Source organism: Vombatus ursinus, unplaced genomic scaffold (genome assembly GCF_900497805.2).
Source record: "Vombatus ursinus unplaced genomic scaffold, bare-nosed wombat genome assembly UNPS02014786.1, whole genome shotgun sequence".
Classification (NCBI taxonomy): Eukaryota; Metazoa; Chordata; class Mammalia; order Diprotodontia; family Vombatidae; genus Vombatus; species Vombatus ursinus.
In genome coordinates, this window is record NW_020954564.1 from 18593523 (window position 1) to 18614354 (window position 20832).

Here is a 20832-nt window from a genome sequence, read left to right on the forward strand (position 1 = left end):
ATGAGGTTTACTTTCTTTCACAATTGTTATTTATAATAATACTCATTTGCTTGGTTCTCTCTCACTCACCTGGAGAATTACCTCTTAGGATTTCTCTCCCTACCATCCAAGGTTCTTCTCCTTGCTCCAAATGGGAGATCACATCTGGCTTGGAAATGTGATACCCTGCTCAAGTAGAAAGACAAATGACTTAGGTGGCTTTTTGGGGACAAAGTTCTATCCCAAAAACTTCCATGCCACTGTTCCTCAGAACTTCTGAAAGATGAAAGAGGCAATAATAAATGTAGCACAAAGGAAGTGCCTATTTCTTATGCTACAAGGTATAGACCTTTCACCTGAAAATCAGGAACATCCTATTTCTCTGCCATAAAGAGATTAGGAATCTGATAACTGAACCCCATGTTTCTTCATGGATAAACTCTTCAGCAGCTTCATACCCTTTATTAACTGAGGAAAGAAAGATATTTCAACGGACAAAATGATTCTAAGTCATATGAGAAAACCATACTTACCCAATGAGACCAGATTCCTATAATTCTCTAGCATTACATCTCTGTATAGATATTTCTGACCAGGGTCTAGTTGCCCCCATTCCTCCTGGGTAAAGTACACAGCCACATCCTTGAATGTCAATGATTCCTGAAATGTCAAAAACATTCTTATTCAACCACAATCCATTGACATGGTTTTGGGGGCAAATGGGAACTTCAGTGAGTAAACAAGATTACCTGTCTGGATAATGTTCAAGGATTTGAATACACAGACAGGTATCATACAGTGGTTTAAATGGATTCAAGTCCTGCTTCTGATATTTAGTGACCCTAGGCAAGTTACTAAACCTGTCTAGGCCTCTTCTATAAGATCACAGAAACCTTGATGACCTCTAAGGTCATCTATAATCTACGATCCTATGAGTGTTTCAAATTAAATAAATTATTATAATTTCTACTATGTACCTAATAGTGATCTTGACCATATAGGAGATACGATAGAAGTATGAGACAGTCAGTATTCTTAAAGAGAAAACATTATTTTTCCCCTGGAAGCAAAAAAGTCACTAAATTATGCATACTCTTTGATCATGCAATATCTCTCCTAGCCAAAGAGATCAAACACTGAGGGAAAGGATATATATGTAAAATATTTATGACAGCACTCTTTGTTGTTGTAGCAAAGAACCTGGACAGTAGGGACCTATCAACTGTGAAACAGCTCAACAAATTACTGCCAATGAATGTAATGGAAGATAACTGCTATAAAAATGATAAATGGGATTGACTCCGAGAAAGCTGACTATAGAAGAGTAACATGAGCAGATCCAATGACAACACTGTAAAGGAAAACAACTTAGAAAGACTTATGAACTCTTATCAATGCAGTAACTAATCACTATAGAACACTGATGATGAAGCATGGTGTCTACCTCTTGGCAAAGAGGTGATGGACTGTAATTGCAAAATGAGACAATTTTTCAGACATGATCAATCTGAGAATTTGTTTTGCTTGACTATAATTATTTGTTACAAGGGAGGCTTTTTGTTATGGGATTTAGGGGGTGAACAGAGTTTTAGAGACTAATGGAATGGTGGCAGTTGGTGATAGAGACTCAAAAAGGGCAGATATTTGACCTGTGATTTCACTGGTGTAGGGAGCTCCTAGTGACAAACTTCCTATACCAAAGCAAGTTAAGTGAATTGCTAGGATGGAACAACCATTAAGTGTCAGAAGGGGGACTTGAACCCAGGTCTTTCTAGCTCCAAGGCCAGCTCTCTATTCACTATGCCTCTCAGTGATGCAAAAAAAAAAAAAAAAAGACAAAAAGAAAGCAGAGATTTAATGAAACATTTTAAAAATACACAGAAAAAAGAAGTTAGAAGGTGACAAACATAAGCAGGGTAGTGTTGGTACTGTGTTAAATTTAATGTAGACATTTAAAAAAAGATATGGATCGTTTCATATATGAATTTTTCTATATATGAGGAAATGTTCATCCTTGTCAAGATTTTTTAAAAAGAAAAGTTAACTAAAACAAAGAAAACACCCTATGTGTTATCAGTGATCCACAAATGAAAATATGGAGCCATTCAACCAGTGCTTAACCTTAAAAGAGCAGGTTTTTTCTTATTCGGTGTTTTCTAGAACTACAATTAGTCTGATGCATGTACCTCTGTTTTCCACATCTGCTACTCTGGCAGGCATACCTATTAGTTGCTTTTTCAGTTATACTGACATAGGCTGGTTCTCCAATTTTATTTTTTATCATATATTGAATTTTCAACTCAATTTGATTTATTCTGTAGTTTGTTGCTTCCATGACTCTAAGTCTGGCTATCTATCTACTACACCATGCTGTTTCTCAATATATTTACTATCCAACTTAATTATCCTTTTGTGCTTCTACCACTTGTTAATGCTTCAGCTTACATTTCCAAAAGAATTTCTATCCCTTGGATATTTTATGTTATAGAATTTCTTTATTGTATTATAATTTTTTAAACAGAATTCCTTTTTCTGTTCAGGAATTAGAAAGGTAGAAAGCATGTGATCTAGCAAGCCTGATCAAGGTGCAAGCTATGGTTGTTGCAGCAGAGTATAGGGGTCTCTAGTCAGGCTCAGGGTTTAGAACAGAGTTGGGTTCTTCCTATGATTGAATTGGAGGAGTTATTCCTTCCACTATGGGGAAAAGTACAGAATTCCATAGCTTTCAGCCCATGCTAAGAGTATAAATGGGAGGGGGGTGGTAATGATGGGATGGGGTTGAAGAATAAGAAGCTTTAAGCCATTGGCTAGGTGGACCCGAGTATTGGGATACAAGGGAGAGGGGAGTAGGGAAAGGGCTATGATGTCAGGAGTCCCCCACTCTGGTAAAGATGGTGATGGAGAGGGGCAGCTAGGTGGCGCAGTGGATAGGGCACCAGCCCTGAAGTCAGGAGGACCTGAGTTCAAATTGGGCCTTAGACACTTGACACTTCCTAGCTGTGTGACCCTGGGCAAGTCACTTAACCCTGATTGCCTAGCCAAAAAGGATGGTGATGGACGACACAGGGACTTAGCAGAAAATCTTAGTTGTCTTCAATAGGCATCTATATGGGCAAGGAACCCTACAGATTCCTTGAACCATAAGGGGTGAAGGCCTTCCTGGGTTGGAATGGGACTAGACTCCTCAAGCTTAGTGGGTTAAGGAACTCACTGCCTCTTGGTGCCTTGTCAATGGACGGTAGCTTTAGGCTGAGAAACTTAGGCCTATATGTGGGATGTAATAGAGACAGGGTTGCTTAATTCAGGAGTTTCTTAACCCAGACCCGCAGGGACACTGGAAGTGGTGGATGGTCCCCATTTAGCTTGCAAGTGTGGGAGACAAGGTTAGGTCATGCACATTGATTACTGGTGTCAAGTTCAGGGAGAGCTCTGGAATTCCAGGAAGCGGATAAAGTGCTGGACTTGGAGAGAGGAACACCTGAGACTGAATCCTGTCCCAGTCATTTACTAGCTGTGTCATCGTGCAAGTTGCTTAGTATCTCTCAGTTTCAGTTTCTTCATCTGTAAAGTGAGGTCAATGATAGCACCTACCTTACAGGATTCTTATGAGGATCAAATGAGACAATATCTAAAGCTCTGAGGGAAAAAAAAAACATGAAAGAGCTGTATAAATGCTAGCTGTTACTATTAGTTTCCAAATGATTTTTTTGTTTTTTATGTTTCTTTTTTTTCCCCTGGGATGGGGAAGGGTTGTGTGGTGCTTTCAAATCAGTGAGGGAATCTGTATAGAGCTACCTTCCCTTGCTTCTAATTGTTTGTCATGTTATAGGAAGTTCTCTGTCTGGACTGGGCAGTGCCAGCAAGTCAAAATCTCTCAGTCAGACACTAGAGCTTGTTTTCTCATGAATCCTCTTATCACAGGTGATTGGGCCTCATAATGGAGATGCCACCTTCTCAGAGAATATTTATGGCAGGCAATTACTTCTCTTTTCTGTGCCACCTGATCCTGAACCTCACATTAGCTTCACAGAAAACCTGTATAATCTGAAGAAAATGATTTAAGCATAAAGGTCCCTAGAGTAGATCATATAACACTGGGGACCACAGTTTATTAACACATTTTGCTGGAGATTACAGGAGGGAACAGGGGGTTGGCTCCTGCTTAGAACATCCACAAGCTAATGGATATGTATAAAGAACAAATAAGATATCAAACATTTCTTGTAATGCTAAGGTGACAACTGAAGTAGGTTTATATGTACTATTTACCTTTGGCATAATTTGCCAAGAACAATGGTTAAGCAATAATTAGTCTTATAAAACTCATTATACAACTCATCTCTGGTGGATGTGCCAAAGAATTAACAATTAAATCACCCGCAGACTGGAGCTCAAGCAACACAAGAGGTCTTTTTAAAATAAAAGCAAATGACCAATAGATCACAGAAGAACAAAGGCTCCCTGGATCTAAGAAAAGGTCTTATGAAATGAATACAGAGAAGAATACAGTAGTTTGCAACAGGCAGCCTGAGTTATTAGAGAGATGCAAACAATTAAGGACTCCAAAAGTGAGTGGTAGAAGTGAAGTCAGGAACTAAGTGCAAAGGCATACCAAGATATCAGGGAAGAGTGCTGAACTGATCAAGACTTGGAAACAAAGTTGGTGTTGGGGAATGGCTGAAAACAAACAAACAAACCTATGCTATAATAAGGTAGTGGAATATTATTGTTCAGTAAGAAATAAATATGAGGAATTTAGAGAAATGTGAGATTTATACAAAATAATTCTGAGCAAAATAAGCATAATCAAGAAAGCAAAGTATATGACTATAACTACGCAGATCAACAAAAGGAAGATGAACTCTGAGTAAAGGAAAAATATTAGTAAAGGTCCTGGAGAAGAGAGAAAGAAAAATACCTCCTCCCTCACAATGAAGAGGTGGGAAACTAATAGAAAAGAATATTGTATACACTGTTACAAGGATTCTGTTTCAAATATTTTAATTTTGCCACAATAATGGGTTTAATCTGGAAGGGTAGGAGAGGAAATGACTGTGATACAAAGACAAAGACATCAACAAAACACATTTTAAAAAACAATAAAGTATGGGGCAACTAGGTGGAGCAGTGGATAGAGCATCGACCCTGGAGTCAGGAGGACCTGAGTTCAAATCCAGCCTCAGACACTTGACACAGACTAGCTGTGTGACACTGGGCAAGTCACTTAACCCCACTGCCTAGTTAAAAAAAAAACAAACAAAAAAACCAAACAAACCAAAAATAAATAAAGTACCCCTCTCCTCCAACTAAGCCAAACTTCTTACTGGTTTCTACAAAGAACAGAGTCACTCCAGCTCTAAGTCTTTGCACATGATGTTCTCCCTGCCCAGAATGTCCTTTGCCATCCTCTACAATTATTTAAATCTTGTCTAGCCTCTCCTTCCTCTGAATTTTTGATATTTATTTTCTGCTCCATTCTTCTCAACCCTGACTCATACATTTCTCTGCACTATTTAAGTTTTTCACCTGTGTTAAAAAACCACAAAATAAATTTACATGTTCTCGTCTAGTGAGACTGCAAAGGTCCTTGAGGGCAAGGCCTGTTTTCCATTTCTTTTGTTTTGCTCACTGGCTAGGATTGTTCACAGAAATTACTGAGCATATAGTAGACTTGACTTCCACCTGACTGAGTTCATTGATATTATGAGAAGAAAGGAATTCTGTGAAATGGTGTTATTAAGTTAAGAACACTCTCTGTCTCCTGGGGGCAAAACAGCTGGGCCTTAGGTACCTAAACAATACTTCCAGGATAACAGAAAACATTCCTGCCATAAGATGGCATTTCTGGAGACTAAGAAGAAACTCCTACTCACCTGGGATCTCATTGTTACTAGGCCAGGGTACATTACTTTCTGATCAGTGAAACAGTTAGGGGAAATGCTGATTTCTGAGAAAGTTGAGCTGTTGAAGAGAAAAAAAAATGAAGGGAGATCTTGTTTTGTGGTTCTCAAACAGATCAAGCTGAAGCTACTCACAAAAGAGATTGGTGTGACTCCTCTTATACACTTCATGACAGAAAGCAGTAACACACATAGGCCCAAGCCTCTGACACCCTGTCACAGACTCACACCTTTGTCCCGGCACCCAGATATGTAGACTTGGATCTCTGCTTGGGTACCCACAGACACATCATACATACACATCATATGCCATCATACATATATATACATATACTCTCAAACTCAATCCTGTCAGTTTTAGAGGAAAAAGTCCCATTAAATGGTTCAAGGCATCACCTCCTTATTAGGGAAACCATAGCATCTCCCCCTTCTGTAATTCTCACCTCTTTCCTGAAGCATTTGGGTCAGATTCTCTAAGGTTAAACAGTGCTCACTGGTTTCTGGATAGTCTGATGTCACCCCAGTCCTGTTTTCCCAGGCAAGGTAACAGGAACTGATCCAACATGAATCTTCTAGGACTTGCTCATTCCTGAAACTCTGACTAAAGGTTTCACGCCAGGTGTGTCTCCTCCTGGGATGAGTCCCTGTTCCCCAGCACCTGGGGACTAGATGCAAGATCACTTTTATCTGGGACCTTCACTCTGGGGCTGAGATTTCTGTCTCCTCAGTCCAGGACCCTCTCTCTGGTGCTTCAGGCTTGATACCTATTAACTCAACATAGAAATGCTGTGAGCAGAGAGAAGATGGGGTCAGAGAAGAGGACCTAGCATCTAAGTCCTATAAAGTACAGAAGACAGAACCAGCAATACAAATAGGCATATGATGAATTTTATTCATTAAACAAAAATAGAATTCAATTCTACAAATGTTTATTAAGCACCTACTATGTGCAAAGCACAAGGCTAGGTCCCAGGGATACAGGCAAAAAACTAAAACAAAACAAAAAAAATAGTCCATGCCCTTTGGGAGTTAACATTCTTTAGTGGCCCCCATTGCTGTGACATACTACAAACTCAATTTGCATTGAAAACTCTTCACAACATGGCCAAGTCTACCTTTCCAGGCTTACTGCATATTATAACCCTCCTTAGATTCTTCCCTTGAACTTGGTATTCCATGTCCTGTCCCCATGCCTTTCCAGAGGTTACCCTCCAATTCCTGGAATGTACTCCTTTCTCTTCTCAGCCTCTTAGAATCCCTAGTTTCATTAAAATCTCATCTCATATGTCACCTCCTATGGAATACTTTTCCTGATTCCTCTTTTTATTAGTGTTCTCCCCCTCTTCAGATGATCTTATTTTTATTTACTTCTGTACATGATGTATTCCTTCAACAAAGTTTAAGTTCCTTGAGGGAAGGAAGTGTTTTTTTCTACTGCCTCCCTCCACTGTGTTCAAGGCCCAGTGCCAGCTGGTGGGTGGGTGTGTGTGTGATTCTCCCACTATCCTCTCCTTTACTCCATTCTCTGATCAAGTAAAGTCTCTACTTCTCACCAAAGCCAACCTCTCTATAGACATCCCTGCCCCATTCTCTCCCAGTTTCTCTAGCAGATTGCTCCCACAATAATCTTCTTTCTTTAATCCTCGGTATCTCTCCATCTTCCGGTTCTTTCCTAGTTGTCTCCCTTAAAAACAAAAACAAAACCTAATTATCCTTCTGGATCGTGCCTCCCTTTCTCAGCCAAACTCCTTTAAAAAGCCCTCTAAGTCCTTTTACATGACAGCAGGTGGCACAGTGGATAGTGTGCCAGCTTGGAGTCCGGAAGATTCATCTTCCTGAGATCAAATCTGACCTCAGACGCGGGGCCCTAGGCAAGTCACTTGAACCTATTTGCCTCAGTTTCCTCATCTGTAAAATGAGCTGGAGAAGGAAATGGCAGACCACTACAGTCGGACACAACTGAAATGACTTAACAATATGCTCCTGAACAAACCAAAACACTCCTACCTAGCCACGATTCTGGAGAAGTACTGTCTTGCTCAGTTAGAAGGTAAGCTCCTTGAGGGCAGGTATTAGCTTTCACATTTGTTTCTCCACTCCTTAGCCAGATGCTCAAGACAAGGCAAACACTTAACAAATATTCATTCATTCATTCACAGTACCTGGCACTAAGTAGGCACCTAACGTTTGCTGACAGACTGACACAAGGCGGACGCAATCGAGGTCTCGAACTCCGCCAGCCTCAGCGCCGCACGCACGTGACGCGGCTGTCAAACCGTCCGCGCCCGAGGAGCCGCCGGGGGCCCAGCCCGTCACTCACTCTGCCGCGCTCTCCGACCTGGGGAAGCCGCTCCGCCCGCCCCGCCCCCCGCGTCCTCCCCGCCTTACAATATCCCGCCCACCTCTGGCCCCTCCCGGAGCCGAGCTCCCCAGGCAGAACGTGCGGCGACGAGCGATGGGGCCGGGCCGCTAAATACCTGGAACCGGGTCCGGAGCCTGGACTGACCTATGAAAAAGAGCTGAGTTCGAAGCTTAAGAACAAATCATGGCGTCGAGGCTGCGCGCGCATCCTCGGGGAACGTGCGCCTGCGCCGGGGACAAACTGTTCTGGACTACAGCTCCCCAGATGACGCGGCCTGCTCGGCCTATTCTACTTCCAGGGACCCCTTTCCTAAAGATTTTTGTTCTTCTATTTTTTTCCCAGACCCTCACTGACCAGTCCTTTCTCCCGATGTCAAGAGCTGGGCTTGGTTCTATCACGGTAGCACACAGAGAACTAGGCCTCGAGCGGTCGCCGTAGCCCCGCCCCTCCTGTCACCCACTTGTTTAAGGGCCGGAAACAGCCCCTGTGGTGTACAGGACCATTGGCTGGGCCGGCGGTTTTTAGGGGCCCGGGGCAGCCAATCCCTGTCGGAGGAGCCCCTGGGGGAGACGGATTTGAACAACTGGCCCGGGGAGGAGTCCGGGGGGCGGGAGCAGCTTCAGTTCTGCTCAGGTCCGGTGATGAACTGCCACGGAAAAAATAATGGAGCTTCTCAAAGAGATTATATATGACCAACCTACTGTAGATCTTTGAGGAAAGAAAAACCGAGGGCCTTATCTACCCCGACGCTTAAACGTTTCGGTGATTTTGTGGATGTGCTTGCTTTCTCCAAAGGTATAGATTGCAGCCCATCCAAACCTTCATATCTGGTGGGATTTGACCATGTCCTTCACTGAGTCCTCGACAAGGAGTCCCCCTGATGGCTTTGAAGTCCTCCTTCTAGATCTGGGACTTGCCACATAGGAGTGTCTCCAGAAAAGCCACCTCGGGTTCCTGGCACTCAGTTTTGTTGTTGAGTCCTTTCGGACTCTTCTCTCTTCGTGACCTCATTTGGGGTTTTCTCAGCAAAGACACTGGAGTGGTTTGCCATTTCCTTCTCCAGCATTTTGCAGATGAAGAAACCAAGGCAAACAGGGTACATGACTTGCCCAGGGTTTCACAGCTAATAAGTGTCTGAGGCCAGATTTGAACTCAGGAAGATGAGTCTTCCTGCTTCCAAGCTCAGTGCTCTATCCACTGAGTCACCTAGGTTCCTCTAATAGGTCGATACCAACCAACGCAAAAGCGTGAAGTTAATCCATTCACAGTGATACGTATATATTTATTACCTAAGGGATACATTAATTCAAAACAAAATCAGTCAATAGACATTTATTAAGTGCCTACTATATGCCAGGCACTGTGCTAAGTGCTGGGAATACAATTAATTTGAAAAAAAAGACAGCTCCTATCCTCAAGGAGCTTATAATCTAATGAGGGAGACAACATGCAAACAAATACGTACAAAGCAAGCTTTATACAGGATAAACAGAGGGAAGGCATTAGAATTAAGAGGGGTTGGGAACAGCTTCCTGTAAAAGATGAGATTTTAGTTGAGACTTAAAGGAGGTGGAGCAAGTCAGCAGCAGAGTTGGGGAGGAAGAAAATCCCTTGAGATGAATGTCTTATTTGCAGAACAGCAAGGAGGTTAGTGTTGTTGGATGGAAATAGCAGGCAGTAAGGTGTAAGAAAACCAAAAGCAGAAGGGGCCAAGTTATGAAGGGCTTTGAATGTCAAACAGAGCATTTTCTCTTTTACCCTGGAGGTAATAGGGAGCCACTGGAGTGAGTGAGTGTGTGTGTGTGTTTTGACATGCTTGGACCTATACTTCAGTAAAATCTCTTAATCTCTTTGGTGGCTGAAAGGGACCTGAGAGACTAGAGGCAGACAGACCCATTAGCAGACTATTGCAGTAGTCCAGGTGTGAGGTAATAAAGGCCTGCACTAGTGGTGGCAGGGTCAGAGGACAGAACAAGAGATAGTAGCGAGATGTTGCAAAGGTAAAACCTACAGGCCTTAGCAACAGATTGGAAGTCGGGGAGGGGACAGTGAGGAATAGTGAGGAGTCAAAAGTAACTTCTTGGTTTCGAGCCTCAGGGACTAGGAGGATGATGTTGCCCTCTACAGTAATAGGGAAGGTAGAAACAGGGCTGGATTTATGGGGAAAGATAGTGAGTTCTGTTTTGGATACATTTAGTTTAAGATGTCTACTGGATATCTAGTTTGAGATGTCTAAAAGACAATGGGAGATGTGAGATTGGAGGCCAGCAGAGGCATTGGGGCAGGATAGGTAGATTAGAGAATTATCTGCATAGAGATGGTAATTAAATCCATGGGAACTGATGAGATCATGGAGTAAAGTGATAAAGAGGAAGAAGAGAGGAGGGCCCACAATAAGGTCCTGTGGAACACCTATGGTTAGAGGGCACCTGTATGAGGTTCCAGCAAAATGTATAATTTGATCAAAAAGTATAGCCACAAGGGGCAGCCACATGGCGCAGTGAATAGAGCTCTGGCCTTGGAGTCAGGAGGACCTGGGTTCAAATCCTACCTCAGACACTTAACACTTACTAGCTGTGTGACCCTGGGCAAGTCACTTAACCCTGATTGCCTCACCAAAAAAAATAAAAAAATAAAAAAGTATAGCCACTAATGTTATATAAGAAAAGGTATCTTACCCCCTGCGTACATGGGGTTCACTCTCCCACAGGTTACTACATCACCATTGAGGAAAAGCTCATATGCAGACAGCACATGACTAAGAAATATAAACATAGAGTACAAATGATCTGAGAACACTGTGTTGGGGCACATATCAGGAATTGGTCTGACCAGGACACATATGTGGATATAACAAATCAAGAAACCATGTGGCCAAATAACATATATGGAAGTTATACACAGAGACACACATGGCCAGGGTGTACATATAGAGGGGAGCAACTCATATTTTTAGCACTGCAGAATTGCCAGTGTGCGCTGGAGGTGTTGCTGTACTTTGTGCTGGGCATCGCTTCTCTACTTTCTGTCTCATAACCTCTGCTGGGTGTCTCCAGTGGTCTTGTGGTCATCAAGCAGCTCTCTGCCAACACCTGTTGAGTTTCAGTACTTCAGAGCTATCTATTGATCTTTGTTCCCACCTATAGTGTAGTACAGTAACCAGAAAGCCTTCCCTTGACAAAAGCAAGTAGATGCTTTCATTATGTAGCTGTAGTTGAGTTACCGCAATCAACCAGAGCTCTATCAAAAGCCAGCAGAATGAAACAGGCTAAGACTAAGTATGTTCTATTTACTGCCTTTGTCTGGTACTGATGTGAACTACATGGTCCCAAACAACTATCATTTGGAGTTTAAAAAATTCCTCGTAATTTCCATTGCATTCACCTAACTTAGAGATAAAAAACTACTACAAAGGTGTTGTGATAGAGGCTGGAGTGATGAGGCTCACTTTGCTCTCAATCAATCCCCTTTGCTGTGCAAATGATCCAAGGAAAGCTAAATGGAAAAGGCAAGGAAATCATTGCCCTCCAACTCTGTTCTCATTATGCCTTATTATTCATATTTGACTAGCAAGAAAACCTCAGACTTTGATGTCTTAGTCTTGTCCAGCACAGAGCCTCACTGTTCTCCCTAAATGTGACTAGCTATGTAGCACATGGGTTTTCTATCTGTTGTCCCTTGACTAAGTAAGGCAGATTGCTGGACTTAGATGCAAGAAGATCTGGGTTCAATTCCCACCTCAGACACCTACTAGCTCTGTGACCTGATCTGTAAAATGGGATGAGGGTAATAATAGCATCTACCTCACAGGGTTGTTATGAGATCAAACAAGGTATATAAAACATTCTGAAAAACTTATAGCACTATATAGATGCTATTATTATCATCATACACCTCTGATATTCTTTATGCTGCTTCTCCTGTGAAGTTTTTTACCCTTTGACAATGGTAACCAATAATTTCATGCAATTACCAAAATAATCCACTTGGCATTTAAGACTTTTCACACTCTAATTCCTAACTACCTTTCTATATTTATCTTATATGAATCCCCTTCATGGACACTATATTCCATCCAAACTAATCTACTAACTGTTTTCTAAACTCCCTACTCTATCTTTGGCCTAGGTGAATTCATAGAAATTGTCCCCCATGCCTGGGATACAGTTCAATTAATTAAGCATTTATTATATACTTACTTTGTGCTAAGCACTGTGCTCGGTACTGGGGATACAAAGACAAAAATGTACCAGTCTGCTCTTAAAGGAGCTTACATTTTATTGGGGAGAATCAATGTATACACCGATAAGGGAATATAAAAGATGTGATAAGTAAATACTAAAAGCTAGGGATTACTAGAGATGAAAATGAGGAGAGAGAGCATTCCAGGCGTGGGTGATGAGCTGTACAAAAAGAGATGGAATACACCATATAAGGAGCAGCAGGTTGGTCACTTTGGCTGGAATACAAAATGTGTGCCTGGGAGAACTGGGGTATTATTCTAGATAGTTTGGAACAGATTGTGAAAGCTTTTAAATGCCAAACAGAGGAGTTTGTAATTTTGTTCTAGAGGAAATAGGGACCCATCGAAGCTTCTTAGGTAGGAGGAGTAAGATAGATCTGTACTTTAGAAATATCAATTTGGCAGATAAAAGGTTGAAAGCTTAAAGTGGGATAGTTGTTGTATGAGTAGAAAGAAGTAAATTGATGTTAGAAATGTTATGGAGATAGAATTGATAACACTAGGCAACTGATTGGATTTGGGGATGAGGAAGAGTAAGGGCTGAATGTGACCCCTAAGTTGCAAGTGTAGGGTACTGGAAGGATGGTGGCATACCAGAAATATGAAAGTTAGAAAAAAAAGGTGAGATTTGGGGGGATGAGGGGTGGGGAAGGAAATGAGTTATGTTTTGGACATGCTGAGTTTGAGATACTTTGGGGACATACAAGTGGAAATGTCTGCTAAGCAGTTGATAATGTTAGACTGGAGCCTAGAAGAGAGATGAAGGTTGAATGCGCAGGTTTAAAAATCATTTGCATTGAGTTAGTTAAACCCAGAGGCAGCTAGATGGTGTAGTGGATAGAGTGCTGGGCATGGAGTCAGGAAGACTTATCTTCCTGAATTCATATCTGGCCTCAGACACTTACTAGCTGTGTAACCCTGGACAAGTCACTTAACCTTGTTTGCTTCAGCTTCCTCATCTTTAAAATGAGGTAGAGAAGGAAATAGTAAACCACTCCAGTATCTTTGCCAAGAAAACCCCAAATGGGGTCACAAAGAGTCAAATACAACTGAAAACGACTGAACAACAACAAAATACCTATGAAGTCATGCAAAACATTTCCAGATTAGCCACGATCTGAAAGCAAAAAGCAAGAAAAATAAAGGGAAAAAAAACTTGTTTCAATCTGCATGCAGAATCCATCAGTTCCCTCTCTGGAAGTGGATAGCATTTTTCATCATGAGTCCTAATTATTTTCCATAATGGCTGGACATTCATAGATCCATCAGCAGTGGATTAGTGTACTGGGTTTTGTTTTTGTTCTTTTTTCCATAGCCCCTCCAACATTTGTGTTTTTCCTCTTGACCTCTCCAGACTGCACTCCAGAATTTTTCTATCATGCTTCAGAAATCTTTTCATCCTGTAAACTTCATTCTTCACTGAAGCCATGAAATTTATACACTGGAAGTACCTTCTCCCTCCCCACCCATTGTATGGAACCTACTGGAACCTCCATTTAAGGCACCCAATCCAGTCTTTTCTATATGCCCATCTAGGCTGCACAGACTTTCGCTACCAAGCTGTGGGGTGTGAGGTACAACCTCAAAGTTGCTTTAATTTGCACTTCTCTACTATTAGTAATTTATAGCATTTTCCATATAAGATTCCCCTATCCATATATCTGAAAGGCAATTTCTTCCTTGCTCCTCTAATTTGTTTATGATATGATTTTTTACATTTGGAGATTTTCTTAGTATATGATGTGAGATGTTGGTTTAAACCTAATTTCTGCCAGACTTTCTTCCAGGTTTCCCAATGGTTTTTGTCAAATAGTGAATCCTTCTCCCAATAACTTGAATATTTGAGTGTGTTAGACATTATGCTACTGTGTCTTTTTTTTTTTCTATATTTTGTATACTTAATCCGTTCCACTAACTGACCTCTCTCCTCTTCTTAACCAGTACTAAATTGTTTAGCAATTACTACTTGGTAGTCACTTTGATATCTGGTACTGACTCCCCCTACCCCCACCCATTTCTTCTCACTTTTTTATTTCATTTTTTTTTCTATTGAGATTCTTGACCTTATAGTCCTTTATAAGAATTTTATTTTTTTCTAGTTCTATAAAATATTCTTTTATGAGTTTGGTAGAACACTGAATAAATATATTTATATAGTTACTACTGTCAATTCTATTATATTGGCTTGACCTAATAATGAGCATTAATATTTCTACAATTATTTAGCCTACTTGCTAAGATTTTATTTTAAAATTTCACATCAACATTCATGAAGGGTACCAGTCTAGTTATTTTTTCCCTCTGCTTTATCTCTCCCTGATTTAGATGTCAAGAATACCTTTGTATCTAAGGAAGAGAGTACCTTTTTTCATATTATTGCAGACAGTTTCTATATTGTTGAAATTGTTTTTTGAATATTTGATAGAATTCTCTTGTGAATGGATATTAAGAGTTTCTTCTTCCTTTGTGAGTTCATTTATAGCTTGTTCAATTTCTTATCCTGCTATTAGGATTCCTTAAACATTCTATTTCTTTTTTTGTTAATTTTGGTATTTTATGTTTTTGTAAGCATTTCTTTCTTTCCTTTAAGTTACCAGTTTTCCTGGCAAATAATTGGGCAAAAATAGTTTCTTATAATATCTTTTATTTCCTCTTCAGTTGTTGCAATTTCTCCTTTTCTATTTTTGATATGAACAATTTGATTTTCTCCTCTCTCTCTTTTAAAATCAGGTTAATCAGGTTAACTAACTGCTTATCTATTTCATTAGTTTTTTTTAAAAACCAGCTCCTAGTTTACCTATCAATTCAATGTTGTTGTTTTTTTAACTTTCATTTTATTAATTGTTTCCTTATTTTCCAGGATTTCTTTGTTATTCAGTTGGGGACTTTTTCTTTATTATTCAAGTTTTTTTAGTTGAATTCTCAATTTATTAAGTTGTTCTTTTTTTCTTTTGTGGATGAAAACATTTAGAGATATAACTTTCCCTCCTCAGAACTGCTTTAGCTGAATCCCATTAGGTTTGGCATGTTGCCTCATTATTATTTTCTTTGATGAAATTTTCTACTGATTCTACATTTTTTTTCTTTGACCTGCCAGTTTGGTTTTTTTTTAGAACTGTGGAGTCTCCCATTACTTTTAAATTCTTATTTTAAGGACCCTTTATTAAATATTATTGTATTGTATTATAATCAGCAAATAATATTCAGTATTTTGATTTCCTATATTTTATGAGGTCTTTTATGTTCCAACACATAGCCATTTTTTGAAGAAGTGCCATATACAGTGAAGTGGTATGCAAATTCCTTTCTATTCCCATCCAGTAATTGCCAACCAGACTTCTATCCTTTCTAATTTTTCTAAAGTTCTATTTAGGTCCTTAACTTCTTTCTTCTTTAGGTTAATTTGTCTAGATCTGAAAGGGGTGCTTTAAGGTGACTATTATAGTTTTCCTATTTTCTCCTTTAATTCAATTACATTTTCCTTTAAATACTTAGATGTTATTAGCCTAGCATATATACACATTGATAGTGATTTATCTATGGTGCCTTTTAGTATAATGTAATTTCCCTTATCTTTTTATCATGTCTGTATTTAGTGTAGACTTGTCTGAGATCATGATTAATACCATTGCTTTTCTGAATTCAGCTGAAGCATAATAGATTTTATTATAGCCCCTTATTTTAGCTGTGTGAATCTTTGTGTTTCAAGTGTTTCTTGTAAACAACATATTGGTTTCTGTAATCCATATCCTCTTTTATTTTATGGGTGAGTTCCTCCCATTCAGAATTATGATTGTTATTTGTGCATTTCCTTCTATTCTGTCTCTCCTTGGACTTTATGTCCTTTGTTTTTATAAAGAAAGTGCTAGATGACAGGAAACTTGTCTGATGTAATTTCATAAGTGAAACAACTTCTTCTTATAGCTCTTCCTTCCTCCTTCCTCCACCCCTGATCTCAGGTTTTTACTCTGTCTTCCTTCTCTTTTAATCTTCCCTTCATATTCCTCCTTCCAACATTTGATGTTACTTTAGTTGACTGTCACCTCACCTATTCTACCTCTCCCCACCATTTAGACCCCTCTATATCCCTCCCTTATCCCTGAGTTTATTAAACTCCTTTTAAGTTTAATAGTTTGATGTATTTCTATACCAATCTGTTACTGTATTCAACCTTTATCTAATTCAGATAAAAGTGAGGTTCATGGGTGCCTGTTCACCCCAGCCCTTCTTCTACATTTATATATTCTTCATCTCTGCACTTCTATTATGCAATAATAATTTCCTTCCTCTTCTTATTCCTTTCCTCCCCAGTATAGTCCCGTCCCTTCTGTTTTTGTCTTTCAAGATAAGACCAAAACTACCCACAGAGCCTCTGTCATTTTAACTTTTCTCTATGACCTTTAAAGATATTAGGGCTCTGAGAAGACATTGATTTCTTTTGCCCATATTAACATATAAACAATTCATCCCCACATATTCCCTTTCAACATACAGATATGTGTGCCTTTCTATGTTTTTCTTGGTGCCTGCTTTTCCATTTCCAAATATTTACTCAGTTCTGGCCTTTTCATTGGGAATGCTTAGAAATCCTCTATATTTCATGAAAGGCCCATTCCTCCCTTCCTCCCTCCCCTGGTAGGATTATAATTAGTTATGCCAGGGAGGTTATCCTTGGTTGTAAAGCTCTTTCCCTTGCCTTTTAGAACACCATATTCCAAGGTCTTCTGTCCTTTCTAGTCTAGGTAGCTACTAAGTCTTTGTTGCTGTTAAGTCATTTCAGTAGTACTCTTCATGACCCCATTTCGGAATTTTCTTGAAACAGATACTGGAGTGGTTTGCCATTTCCTTCTCCAGCTCATTTTATTGATGAGGAGCTGAGGCAAACAGGGTTAAGTGACTTGCTATGAGTCACACAGCTAGTAAGTGTATAAGACTGGATTTGAACTCTTCCTGATTCCAAGCTGAGTGCTCTACCCATTGTGCCACATAGTTGCACCACACTAAGTCTTAGGTAATTCTTATTGTGGTTTCTTGATATCTGAACTCCTTTTTGGCTGCTTGGACTCTCTTTTTTTTTAATCTGAAACATCTGGAATTTGTCTATGATGTTCCTGGGAGTTTTTATTTTGGCAGTTCTTTCTGGAGGTGACCAGGGAATTCTTTGTATTTTGACCTTGCCTTCTGTTTCTAAGAGTTCTGGGCAATCTTCACTTAATAATTTCCTGAAATATTGCATCCAGACCTTTTTTCTGTTCATAATTCTCAGGGAGTCCAATAATTCTTAAATTGTCTCTCCTCGACCTTTTGGGTTTTTTTTTTAGGTCTGCTGTTTTTGATATTTTATTTCATAGATTTTCTATTTTCTCCCTCCAATACTTTTAGTTTTGTTTTTTTCTTATCGTACTGTTATTGTTATCTGTCTGTCCCATTCTAATTTTCAGGACATTCAATTCTTAAACAAGGCTTTCTACCACCTGTTCTAAGGTTTCAATATTCTTTGATATTCTTTCCTCCTGAGTTTTTCCATTTTGTATCTTTTATTTCATTTTCTCTAAGTACTCCTGTAGTCCTGATAGCCAGGACATTTTTTTACTCTGAAGCTTTAGTTGGCTTTGTTGTGGGGTCATTATTCTCTTTGGAATTATCCTCTGGACATTTCTCAAATCAAAATATTTCCTTATGGTGTTGAGTTTTCATTGGTTTGCTCTTGGGATCCTGTGCTTGTTTAATCTCTAAAAATGAAATATGTGGACATGGCCTGCCAAGTCTTGAGAATAGTAGACCAGATAAAGCCTCTCCTTTCAGAGACTCTTGGGCTCTGCCTCTTCTTACTGGTCTCCCTGTTGTGGGCTCTACTTGAGGTCCTTATCCTCTCGTGCTGGGCTCAAGGGTTATTCCCATGCTGGGCTCCTACCCCAAGCTTCAGGAACTTCTTAGGCTGGATTCTGCCTAGGTCTGGACCACCCTGAGGCTGCTTCTTTCCTGGCTGGGCTTAGGTAGCCAGTCAATGGTTTAGTCAAGGATTGAACTCCTACGTGGCTTGGGAAGGAAGTACCATGCTAAATCCATTCAAAATATCCTAAAGTCTTCTTTTGAACCCCATGGCTGTGAGGGATTGTCTGATGTTGGCTATGTGCCACGTGGGGGTTGTGGCAAGATGGGGCAGGGACAAGATATTAGGAAGTAACCGGAGCTCACGCTCCCGAGGCAGGGGGCTGTGCCATGTGGAGTTGTGGTGAACTGGGGTAGGAACAGGATACGGGGAAGTAGCTGGAGCATGTGCTCCTGAGGCAGGGGGCTGTGCCACGTGGGAGTGGGACAGCAGAGAACGAGCTCCCTTTGTCACGTCCTCTCCCTAGGTGCAGCGCTAACCCCAGACATCTCCTTCCTGTATCCAGGCCTAGCCTCCTGTGTCACGTCCTCTCCCTTGGTGCAGCGCTAACCCCAGACATCCCCTTCTGGTATCTGATCCTACAATCAATGACTAGTAGGTGGGCTGAGGAGGAGGGACTAGAAAGGTATATAGGGGTAGTAGGGGTCGGAGCTCACTCTCTCTTGCTCCTGCTCTCTTGCTCTTGCTTTCCTGCTTGGCCTTGCTGTGATGGCCTCTGAATAAAGCTCGAGTGTTTGCACCTCCTGATGGGCTTGTCTCTGTGTTTATCCGGGTGGGCTCCGAAGACTGGTAAGTATGACCCTGGCAGCCTGCTCCTTATAGGAGGAGAGTGCACGGCACGACCGGCACAAGTGGCCCTGGAGAAGACTCAGCACACTGCACCTGGGCACTATGGAGCTCAGGCAGGGAGTGCTGGAACCACTCCAAAGGCTCTAGGGGGGCTGCCTGAACAGTATTCTCTGCCTTTGGCTCTCATTTGCCCCAGTAATTAGTCTATTACAGATGTACACAGGACTCTGGAAATCACTCTGTGATTCCTAGACTGGGTGAGGCAGTCTTGAGGCGATTCCTTTTATGTCCTGGTAGAATGGTACAGCTCTCTGGCCCAGCGGAATGCTTGCTGGGGATCTGTGATCCTCTTCATCTTAGCTTACTGCCATCTTCCCACAGTCCCCGATTTTTTCCCAAATTGTCCATTTTTATCATGTTGATATTATAGCATAAATTATTCTTCTGTTTCTGTTCACTTCCTTCTTCATCAGTTAACAGAAGTTTTTCCATATCTCTTTAAAATTGTTTACCTCAGTTCTTACTATAGTGAGCACTACAGCATTCCATTACAATCATATACCATAATTTGTTCAACCATTCCCCAACTGAGGTGTTCCTTCTTAGTTTCCAGTTTTTTGCCATCACAAAAAGGTGTGTAATTAATGTTTTTGTATATATGGGTCAAAGGACATTGATGTTTAGTAACTATGCATAATTGCAAATTGTTTTCTAGAATGCCTGGACCAATTCATAGCTCTACCAACAGTGCATCAGTGTACCTGTTTTCTCTCGCCTCCATAACACATAATATTCCATTACATTCAGGTACCAGAATTTGTTTAGCCACTCCCCAATCAATGGGCATCTACTTTGTTTCTAGTTCTTTGCTACCATAAAAAGTGCTGGTATAAATATTTTAGTTCATATTTAATCAAGTCTCCTCCATAGGATATATGCCTAGCATCTGGAATCTCTAAGTCAAAGGATATGTACATTTTAGACACTTTATTTTTCAGAATTCCAAATTGCTTTCCAGAATAGTACCTTCATTCTTATAAAAAGCAGATTTAACACCTAAGCAGAGATAAGAAGGATGGACTCTCAGATCCTACTCTTAACATCCCATTTAGCCCATCACTGTCATAGAATTCCTGGGCACTAGAAAAACTGAAATACACATTGTATCAGAGATGCCATATTTTTTTAATAAAAAGAGGAAGTTTATGAACTATCTAGGACAGAGTTTTGAGCTTTCTACCTTTACTAGCCGATCTGAGGCTGAAAGTTTCTTCAGTGGCCTTCTCTGACAATCTTCCTAGTCTATATTCTTGAATTTAGAGTATATCCTGTTCTGTAATTAGGTATATACATATATGCATACATATGTATATACACATGTGTGTGTGTGTGTATATATATATATATATATAAAACATTCCATTATATGTGTGCATCTTGCATTTTGGAATATTGCTTTCCAAATTCTCTGCTGCTTCATGGTGGTGGCTGCTAAATCATATGTGATCATGACTGTGGCTCCTCAGTATTTCAGTTCTTTTTGTCTTTCTTATATTATTTTTTCTTTGACTTGGAAGCTCTGAATTTTGGTTGTAATGTTCCTGGGAATTTTTATTTGGGGTTTCTTTTAGGAGGTGACTGGCAGATTCTGTTTTCATTTTGCCCT

At 40.3% G+C, this 20832-nt stretch overlaps 1 protein-coding gene across 1 annotated transcript in view; it reads right to left on the reverse strand.

Annotated features, from left to right (window-relative positions):
• LOC114047013 (zinc finger protein 850-like) overlaps positions 1–20832 on the reverse strand; it is a 60974-nt gene that overhangs the window by 8819 nt on the left and 31323 nt on the right. Inside the window, exons 7-11 of the mRNA XM_027867657.1 lie at positions 8737–8887; positions 8596–8690; positions 5853–5940; positions 513–639; positions 70–165 (exon numbers count right to left, since the gene is read on the reverse strand). Coding sequence (XP_027723458.1) covers positions 70–165; positions 513–639; positions 5853–5940; positions 8596–8690; positions 8737–8887 — 557 coding nt within the window. The remainder of the gene's footprint in view (positions 1–69; positions 166–512; positions 640–5852; positions 5941–8595; positions 8691–8736; positions 8888–20832) is intronic.